The 10,074-nt window shown below is 52.9% G+C and overlaps 1 protein-coding gene across 1 annotated transcript in view; it reads right to left on the minus strand.

Annotated features, from left to right (window-relative positions):
* Nucleotides 1-547: 547 nt before the first annotated feature.
* Ptprj (protein tyrosine phosphatase, receptor type, J) overlaps nucleotides 548-10,074 on the minus strand; it is a gene marked incomplete at its 5' end in the record, with an annotated part of 42,527 nt that continues 33,000 nt past the window's right edge. The window contains 3 exon segments of the mRNA XM_013514213.1: nucleotides 548-3,797; nucleotides 6,468-6,603; nucleotides 7,638-7,798. Coding sequence (XP_013369667.1) covers nucleotides 3,639-3,797; nucleotides 6,468-6,603; nucleotides 7,638-7,798 — 456 coding nt within the window.

Consider the following 10,074-nt stretch of genomic DNA (forward strand, 5'->3'; position numbering starts at 1 on the left):
AATCTTTAAAAAGGTTGTTGAGGAAAATTGAGGCAGTGAAAGGTGAGGCCCTAATCCAAACTGACTGGAGTCCTCATACGAAGAGGTTAAAATTGTCTGGGGGAAAAAATACATGCCTGTGATCCCAGCACTCCTAAGGCTGAGGCAGGAGGATCGCTGCAAGTTCAAGGCCAGCCTAGACTACATAGTGAATTCAAGGCCAGCCTGCACTACACAGTGAGATCCAAAGAAAGAAGAGATTGGACAGGCGCCTGGTGGGGACCATGTGAGGACACGGGAAGGACAGCTGAGGGAGAGGCCCTCGACACCCTGACCTCTGACCCCTCACCCCAGAACTGTGAGAAAATACATTCTTTTTGTTTAAACCCAGTCCATGGTATTTACAATGGCAGCCGCAGAAAACCAACGCTATGCAGCAATCCCAAAGGGGAATGGAGTGCTGTAGTGAGGGTACCCGAGGCAGTAGGTTAGCCATGAGACCAGCGCACAAGAGGGACATAAGAGAGAAGGCGACACAGGAGGTGAAGGAAAGAACGCAATGACGGCATCTGGTGTGGACAGTTTTTATATTTGGTATTTGTAAGTCTTTTTTAAAAAAAATTTTTCCAGGCCATTTTTTCCTTTAAAAAAAAAAAAAAAAAAGCAACCCACAGCAATACTCTGTACAAGTATAACAAACATTAGAAATAGGCATCATTCCAAAATAGTTACAAGAAAATTACAATTTAGAGTCCACAGCAACACGTCCTATCACACGCGCCCCCCAGGGGGACAAGCTGCAGCGTGTCAGACAGGCGACGCCCCAGTAGTCTGCAAACTCCGCGCCTGCCCTTCGGAGCCAAGCCGACGTCCGCCCCCAGACCCGCTGAGCTCCACAAGCGCCGTCAAGCATCGCGAAAGAAAACCAGGCTTTTTCATCCCCGAGGAGACAAAAACACAGGGAAGCTTGGCTTCGGCGACCACCGCCCCCCAGCCTCTACTGCACAAAACACAGTTCCAGGGGCGGCGAAGGGCCCAGGTCTCGCTGGAGTCACAGTGCGACCCCGGGACGGACGCCGGCCGTCAGGAGACTTGGCTTTGAAGGCCGCAAGTCTGTGTTCCCGGGAGAGGTGGCAGGGGCCCGGGTGCACTGCGTGGGGCCCGAAGCCCTCCCTGGCTGCGCAGTGCCGCCGGGCCCTCCCGCCCTTCTCTTGGCCAGCCTGGGGTCCTTTCCAGAGGCTGTGTTATACATACCCTTCCCATCCCCAGAGCCCCAGCACTTCTGAGGCCTCAGGAGCATCACGACCTTCGTGTGACCTTCCCACCGAATTCCAGGCCTCCTCTCCTCGGGGACTGGGGATGACCTAAGGTGGCTTTTTTTTTTGAAGACAGGGTCTCATTATGTAGCCCAGGCTGGCCTCAAACTCCCAGCGATCCTCCTGCCTCAGCCTCCCAAATCCTGGGATGACAGGTGTGCGACACCACACCCAGCCTGCTTTGTCAGGCAGTGTGTTTACGATTACGTCGCTTTACTGTTTCGAAGGGGCAGAGCCTTTCCTGTGACTCTCCAGGCCAGCGACAGGCAGCAGGGCTGAGGGCACTCCCTCCCAGGGGGTTCCCCACAAATCGGCGGAGCGTGGCCCACAGTGAGGTGGGGGAGCCCCCGAGCCCCTCAGCCTGCCTGAGTTGGGGCACGACCTTCCCACAGCCAGCTGCCCCCATGGCCGGCAGGGGACCCCCACCCACAGCGCCCAGGGGGCCCAAGCCAGCCGGGCCCACCCACTCATCCCTGGAAGGACCTGAAACACAATGAACTTCTCAGCACTAACGAACGCAAAGGATTTGGCAAAAAGTGCAATTTCCATTTGAGAAGCAGAAATTCTCCCCAAACATGGCGCCCCACGACCCCTCCTTTGAACCCTCCCAGCACCTCCAAGGGGCCGGCGGGCAGAAGGCAGCACTAAGTCAGAACAGCATCGGGGCTCTAGGTCCATCGCGGTTCACCCTTCGGAGCCCTCAGATGCCCCTAACAGTCCAGGCTGCCATCGAAGTGCAGGGAAGCGCGGAGCCCAGCGGCGGCAGGAGGGGACGCAGCCCGCCCCCCCCCCGGGCCCTGGGGACCAGGCCACCAAAGGCCCCGCCCCATTTCCCGTGGGAAACCCGCATCCTGAGCAGAAGCTGGCCGCCGGGCTCCAGGACTTGCCGATTCCTTCATCTGACCGTGGATACTTCATTGCCTGTTAGAGAAGGAGCTCAAAACATCTTCCACACATAACCTGAGCCTCAGCATAAAAAAAAAAACAATCCTTTCATGTTAATGCCTTGTGAAGTTTACAGATTAGGTACCAATAAAACACATCCACATAAATTCTGAAATCCTTGGTGAATACACAACCTGAAGCCAAAAAAAAAAAAAATTAATCTACATTTTCCTTTAAAAAATCAAGTACAGCAGCAGTAAAGTGAAAAGAGGTTTTAAAAATAATAATTACATCTTTGATACAAATCAAACTTTGTACACCTCAATTCCTAGGAGTGACTGACGCAGAGTTCAGGGTTTGTATATACAGTAGATACCAGCGTGTGTCACTGCAGACACAGACTAAAGCCAGTGGGCTTCGGGGAAGGGGGGATTCATCCGACACTGAGTTCACACTGAAGTGTTCACAGATTGCCACGCTTTTAAAAACGCACACACACACAGGCACACACGTACACGGACACACAGACACACATAAAAATCCCAACCTGAGTAAAACATGACTAAAAACCCAGAGCATCAGGAATCACAAGTCACATATTGCACCTTTAAATAATCCTTTTTACCAAAGACAGGAAGGAGAAAAGGAAGAAGACGGGACGGGGACAGGAGATCTGCCGCGGAGGGCCCCGGGCGTGCCCCGCCCACCGAGGGAGCCTCTCGGTCTCACCCACTCCACGGGCTGGACACGTTGCAACCGACCGAAGTCTCCACAGGAAACTGGGGGGAGGGAGGGGCCTCTTCTCATCCGCGAGGAAGGGAAGTCACGAGGCAAACCTCCGTGCTAAGCTACTGTTTAAATATTCCGTATATTCCAATTACGAGATTCAATACAAAAATAGAGAAATCTGCTGAGTTTTGCCTGTGGAAGCATAATTCAGAAAAGGCACATGTTCAGATAGAAAACCCAACCGGAAGAGGCGCCGGACCCCTCCTGACACAAGAACCACCCATAACTGTGTGTTTTCCATCAGCTCGATCCCAAGACGCAGTGGGTAAAAATAGACCTCTGATACTTAAAATATATTCAACCCAACGAAATCCTGGCTGGAGCATGTGAATCACATGGAAGTCGTTTGCTGTTGTTGTTTTTTAAGAACTAAGTTTTGGGGGGTAAAAAATCATAGCTCACTTTCCCAGGTTTTCTTCAGTTTTGAAGGAAAATGAAAAGTGAACTCTTCCCGTTGGTCATCAGGAATGTGGGCGAAGGTTCCGGGTCACCAGCCACGGCCGACGCCCGCTGTGCTGCCGCGGGCTGCGCACTCGGCTTCCGGCCCTGCCCACCGCGCACTCCTAGCAGGGCAAACAGAGAACTGAGATCTGGGACGCAGGGCAACGGCACACAGGAGCGCTCCGTGGCTGGGCGTGACGTCTGGCCACCCGCGGGCCTCTGCGTGGATCAGGCGATGTAGCCGTTGGTCTTCCCGAACACGCCCGTCGGCTCCAGGTTCTCGTAGATGGACATCGCGGTGGTGTTCTGGTAGATGAGATCCACTCTGGAGTCTCGCTGCGACCGGACGATGTCCAGGACGCACTGGTTGAGGAAAACGTACTGATCCTGAGAGCAAACGGGAGAGAGAGACAGTCAAGGAGCCCAGGGCCCCCCGAGGAGCCCCCATATGCCACTCACGCAGATGGCATCACCTAAGCCCCATCCGCCCAACAGCAAGCGCGTATTATGAGGTCGCAGGAGTCGGGTGAGAATCTGAACACACAAACGAGGTTTATTCATGCGTGGTTCTCAGGAGATGGGCTCACTCTCCCCGCCGGAGGGCAGAAAAGGCCTCCCAACAGTACACGGCAGTCTTGGCCCAGGCCCTGTGGAGTGAGGGGAGCCTGGAATTCTTAACAAAGGAGGCTCCTTAAATCTGATGAGCTGGGCACACGCCTGTAGTCCCAGCTCTCAGGAGGCCAAGGCAGGAGGATCACCCTGAGTTCTGGGCCAGCCTGGGCTACACAATGAGACCCTGTCGTTCATTCAGATAGATAGATAGATAGATAGACAGTCAGACAGATAGATAGACAGACGGACAGTCAGACAGATAGACGGACAGTCAGACAGACAGACAGTCAGATAGGATGGTCCAGGGGACCACATTTGGGGAAGCCTCTGGGAGCCACGGATAGCGATTACAAAGCGAGGGAGAGGTGTGCACTGACACAGGAAGGTATCTGTGATGCCATCCGAGGGTCACGCCACAAGGAAGTGTCACATCCAAAACAGGAGGAGATTTCTTCCAAATACTCCACGTGAGTGTCCGTGCACACACAGAGCACACGTATTCACAGAGGCACACGCACCCTGACACCACACTGTGGAGTGAAATAAACCAGACGTCTAAGCTTAAAGATCGCATACTTCTCTTACACGAGAAGCCCCAAGCATACACAACTTGAAGAGCAAAAGAGACGACAACCAGCAGGAGACAGGCAGATCGTCTGTAGATGGGAAGGGGATCTGGAGATGCCGGGAAGCGGGGAGGACGCGAGGGGACAGAAAAGAATTAGGATGTGAGATGTGCAGGTACCAGCTCCCCACAGTGAAATGCAACCGCTATGCACTGCAAACACGTACTAACACGAATTTTAAAAGAGGTCTCTAAAGATACATGCCCATGAGGCAGAGGATTACTGTGAGTTCAAGGCCAGCCTGGGCTATATATCTCAAAAAAAACAACAGCAGCAGCTGGGATATAGCTCGGTGCAAAGACCCTGGGCTAAAACATAAATAAATAAAAAATAAAGTTACACGGCCAACTGTACATACTGGCTATTTCTAGGGACAGGATTGTGGGGAAAGTAAGAGGGAAAACTGTATTCTATAAACTCCTATATACTTAAAAATTATAATATGATTAGGTATTCTCTGGAGACTGAGGCAGGAGGATCGCCCTGAGTTCAAGGCTGGCCTAAATGATATAGCAAGACCCTGTCTCAGGGGCTGGGGATGTAGCTCTGCGGCAAAGTGCCTGCCTGGCAAGTGCAAGGTCGTGAGTTCAGTTCCTGGTACCAGAGAAAAACCAAAACAAAAAAGACTCTGTCTCAAAAAACAAAAACAAATACACATATATGACTAATTATTGTTTTCAAATTATATCAAAGAGATGAGAAAAGCATCTGCGAGCATAAAATTTCGGTTTCTCAGAGAAGCGTAAGAGGGGCTGGGGATTTAGCTCAGAGGCAAAAGCGCCTGCCTGGCAAGCGCAAGGTCGTGAGTTCGGTTCCCGGTACCGGAGAAAAAACAAAAACCAAAAAATAAATAAATAAATCAGAGAAGCGTAAGAGATTGAGAAATGCTACTCTGTATAATTAGAAGAGAGCACAGGAACGTTTTCCTCCTGACCAACCCGGGACTGAAACCGCCGCTCCGCCCACACCAAGCGCACAGGGCAGCCGGGCTCTCGAACCCGCCCCGTGCGGCTCAGCGCAGCAGGCGACGACTTCTCCTTCTCCGCGGCTCAGGGCCCGGCCCGCTGTACAGCGAGTACTCTGTCCTCCTCATCCTGGGGCGCAGTCGCCCCAAGCACAGCTGCTTCCACTGCCACCGGGTGAAAAGGCTCCCAGCTGTCTTGGCTCTGATAATGACTTTCTTTCTTTCTTTCTTTGACACTTACAAGGCTGGGTGAAGACAAACTGCTTAATGCTTAAACACAATAGGCTTGTTTTGTTTTGTTTTGTTTTTGGTGTCAGGGATTAACCCAGGGCCTTGATGCTGAGCTACATCCCCAGCCCTTTTTATTTTTTATTTGGAAATAGTCACCAAGTCACTAAATTTCCCAGGCTGCAATCCTCCTGTCTCAGCCTTTCGAGGTGCTGGGATTACAAGTGTGTACCGGCACATCCAGCTCGATAAGCCTATTTCACCTGCATGTTTCAAAAGACAGTCAGACCTGCTTAGAAACAAAGAATGAGAAATACCAGTTTCATAAGTTTAAACCCAGAAACCAAAGTCCGGAGACTTGGGAAGATTATTTAAGTCAAAGGCGTAAGGAAAAGAATATGCTGTGGGTGAGGGTGTGTGCTCCACTCCTGACACCAGTCCTACTGCACCGCCTGTACCAGGCCATTTAGTCCAGCTCGGTTTAGAGACTGCCAAGAAATCCAGCATCATTCACAGAAGGCCAGAGAGACTCGGAAAGTGAACGATTTCACCCCGATCACGCGACCCCTGGGATCCACCGCACGGGACGGACGGGAAGTGGAAGGGTCAGGCGCGCATCCCTCTCACCTCGGTCTGCACCATGAGGGGCCGGTGCATGCGGAGGTCGTACACGATGCCGTACACATCCACCGTGTTCTCGTTCTCGATCTGATAGATGAGGCGATCAATAGCGATGAAAGTGCCCGTCCTGCCAACCCCCGCGCTGAAAGGCAGGGAAAGCAGCAGGTCAGCGGGCGCCCCCTCCACGCACCTCCCGGGCTGCCCCATCTGTATAAGCAGCGGGCTCTTGGCCACCACCACCATTTGCAGTAGCAGATCTGGGAAAACACTGCTCCCTGGGAACCTCAGTGAGTCAGGCTTCGCCACCTTGGCACTGAGGCCTGAGTCCCAAGCTTACTTTTTTTTTTTTTTTTTTTTTTTTTTGAGACAGGGTCTCACTATGCAGTTCAAGCTGGCCTTGAGCTCACTTTGTAGCCCAGGCTGGTCTTGAACTCCCAAGGATCCTCCTGCCTCAGCCTCCCGAGTGCTAGGATTACAGGCATGCACCACCACGCCCCACCCAAGATTACTTTTGAGTTCAGTGCCACAAATAAGACGCCTTATTAGAGACTCTTAAATCTCAATCCCATTCACGTTGCCATAGTAACCTTGAAGGGCCAGTCTATCCATTTCCGCAGGCAACAAAGCCCCTCTTTCTTCTGCCCTAAATTAATTCCTTTAATTTTATCTTTGGGGCTTTTTTTGAGGCAAGGTCTCACTATGTTGTTCAGGCTGGCTTTGAACTCACTATGCAGCCCAGACTGGCCTTCAATTTGAGGCAATTCTCCTGCCTCAGCCCCTCCCATGCTGGGGTTACAGGTGTGCACCACCGTCCCTATCTCATTTCCTTGAATTTTAAAGCTAATTTCTCATTGCTCTAGAGTGGCAATGGGTACGCTTTTTCTGTAGACAGCAAACGTCTTCAGCTCCACAGAGGGCAGGGTCTCTGCACAAATACAAACCGCTAACAACATGCAAACCAGGACACAGCCGCTGCAGTGACACCTGCTGATGACCGCGCAGCGCACTGGATCTGGCCACAGCCTGGTTTGCCAGGCCCTGCACTAGAGTCTCGGGGCCCAGGGAGCAAGCCGTGTGCAGCTTGCTGCAACCTTCCTGAACAGTAAATGCGCAGCGCACTTTGCAGCGCTCAGAAGCACAAGGGTGCACCGGGGCCGTCACTTTGCACCCCTGTACCTGCAGTGCACCAGAATCGGCGACTCCGGAGGGCTCTGCTTCATGTAGTCGCGGACCAGGTACCGGAAGTTGATGAGCAGGTCTGTGGTGTCAGGGACGCCGTGGTCGGGCCAGGAGGTGAAGTGGAACTGTCTCAGCCGGTGACTGTCACTTGTCTGCACCTACACGTCAACAGAGCGTCAGAGGCAGCGACACGGGCTGCCCAGGGACACCGAAAGGGAAGGGGAGGCGGGCAGAGCCCGGACAATGAACTGCCAGGGACAGGCGGCAGCTAAAAAGGACGGTTACGCTAGAAACCAGAACTTCACACTCGCACACCGACTGCAGGGGTGCTCACACACACTTTGTCTTGCTCATCAAATCCTAACACTCCCAAGGAGGGTGGAGTACCCCGCTGGAGAGATGAGCAAGCAAGCCAGGTGTGCCGGTGCACACCTGGCACCCCAGCACTCCAGGAGGCTGAGGCATGAGGATTGCAAGTTCAAGCCAAGCCCTGGCAACCAGGGAGATCCTGTCTCAACACTTAAATAAAAAATAAAACGAGCTGGGGATGCAGCTGAGTGTGAGAGCTTCCAGGTTCAATTCCAGTACAGCTCCTTCCCGCCGAAAAGAGGGGGCAGAGAGTCAGAGAGGTGGACTCAATTCCCTGACACTTGTCTTATCTCACAGTCAGCGAGGTACCGAGCCCTCCGGGTTTGAGTTCAGATCACTCCCCTTCTCCGGCTGCCAGCCAGTAACAGGTTCACTCACACCTTACACCTGCACCTCCTGAGAGCCCTGTGAGCCCGAGCTCACCTGGGAGCGTCCCCAGCTGCAACACCTACTGTGACTCACCCAATACAACATGAGACTCGGCACGTGCCGGCAGGGACCGCCCCACCGCTCCAGGCGCCCCAGAGGTCCGAGGGTGGCAGCCTCAGGCAGCCGCACACTCTGAGCAGAGCGTACGCCGGGCGCCAGGCACCAGCGCCCTGTCTGGACCGTTCTCGGGTTTAAAAGGAAAATGTATCAGTGCCTTTTGTGTAAATAAAAAATAATATTTTACTAATTGTCGTGTGGTATCCTAGACTGACTCCTAGAATAAGAAAAGGCTTTAGTAGGAATACGTGAGCTCTGAGTTTATTTTTTAAAAAATCATAGTAGCAATTTTTTTTAAACTGAGGATTGAACCCAGGGCCTTCACACCGAGCTAAACCCCCAGCCCTCTCTTATTTTTTATTTTGAGACAGGGTCTCCCTAATTTGCTAAGTTGCCCAGTCTGGGCTCCCTGCATCAGCCTCCCAGAACGCTGGGGTGACAGGGTGCACTACCCTGCCCACCCAGGGACGTTTTTAAACGCGGTGGACGACTCCGCACGCCGTTCCCCCGCCGTGGGTGAACCCCGGGCAGGGCAAGCAACCGCGGACAAACGAGTCCACTGACGTGGGCAAAACCTGCAGGAAGGAGCAGAGGCGCTCCAAAGGCTTTGCGGTTACTGGGAACGTGAGGACTTTGGCGGCCGGGGCAGAGCGCGCAGCCGCGGGAGGCGCCTCCTCCGCAGAGGAGCTGGGACGGAGGCCAAGCAGCCGGCGCTGTGAGTCACAGCAGCGAGGAGAGGACGCGCCTGCCAGAGACTGCACCTCGCCCGTGACCCGGTCTCCCAGGCAACTCTCCCACGCCACAGCCCAGCCCACCGCCCGGCTTTCCACAGTCCGCACGGGCGTCTCCCTCACGGGACGTCCCGACCCCGCCTCGTGGCAGTGAGGCCCAGCTCGGCTCAGCATGTGCACATGGCCCACGCGTGTGCCCTGGCTCCCAGGCGGGCCGTGTTCCAGCCAACAACAGGGCACGGATGTGACCGACAGACGCTGAGCCCAGGCGAGTGGGAGGCTGGCCTGTCTGGGTTTGTGCCCCTGCCTTCCACATTTCCCAGGATGTGTCCCTGCCAGTCAGTAACACGGAGCGATACTGTGAATCACCTCTGAGCAAAGAAAAGCCCAGGCCCGGATGGATTCACAGCAGAATTTTACAAGAAATCCAGAGAAGATTTAATACCAACACTCTTCAAACTCTTCAATGCAATTGAAAAGGAAGCAATTCTCCCTAACTCATTTCTAGAGGCAAGCATCATACTGATACCAAAACCAGAGAAAGACCCAACCAAGAAGGAGAACTACAGGCCAACCTCCCTAATGAATATAGAGGCAAAGATACTCAATAAGATACTAGCAAATAGAGTACAGCAAATTATCAAGAAAATCATACATCATATCCAAGTCGGATTCATTCCAGGAATGCAGGGTTGTTCAATATTAGCAAAATCTATAAATGATATACACCATATCAATGGAGCCAAAGACCAAAACCACATGATCATCTCACCAGATGCAGAAAAAGCTTTCGACAAGGTCCAACGTGCATTTATGATTAAAACTCTACAGAAAATAGGAATAGATGG

This window comes from Chinchilla lanigera, unplaced genomic scaffold, assembly GCF_000276665.1.
Source record: "Chinchilla lanigera isolate Chin_1 unplaced genomic scaffold, ChiLan1.0 scaffold00021, whole genome shotgun sequence".
Classification (NCBI taxonomy): domain Eukaryota; kingdom Metazoa; phylum Chordata; class Mammalia; order Rodentia; family Chinchillidae; genus Chinchilla; species Chinchilla lanigera.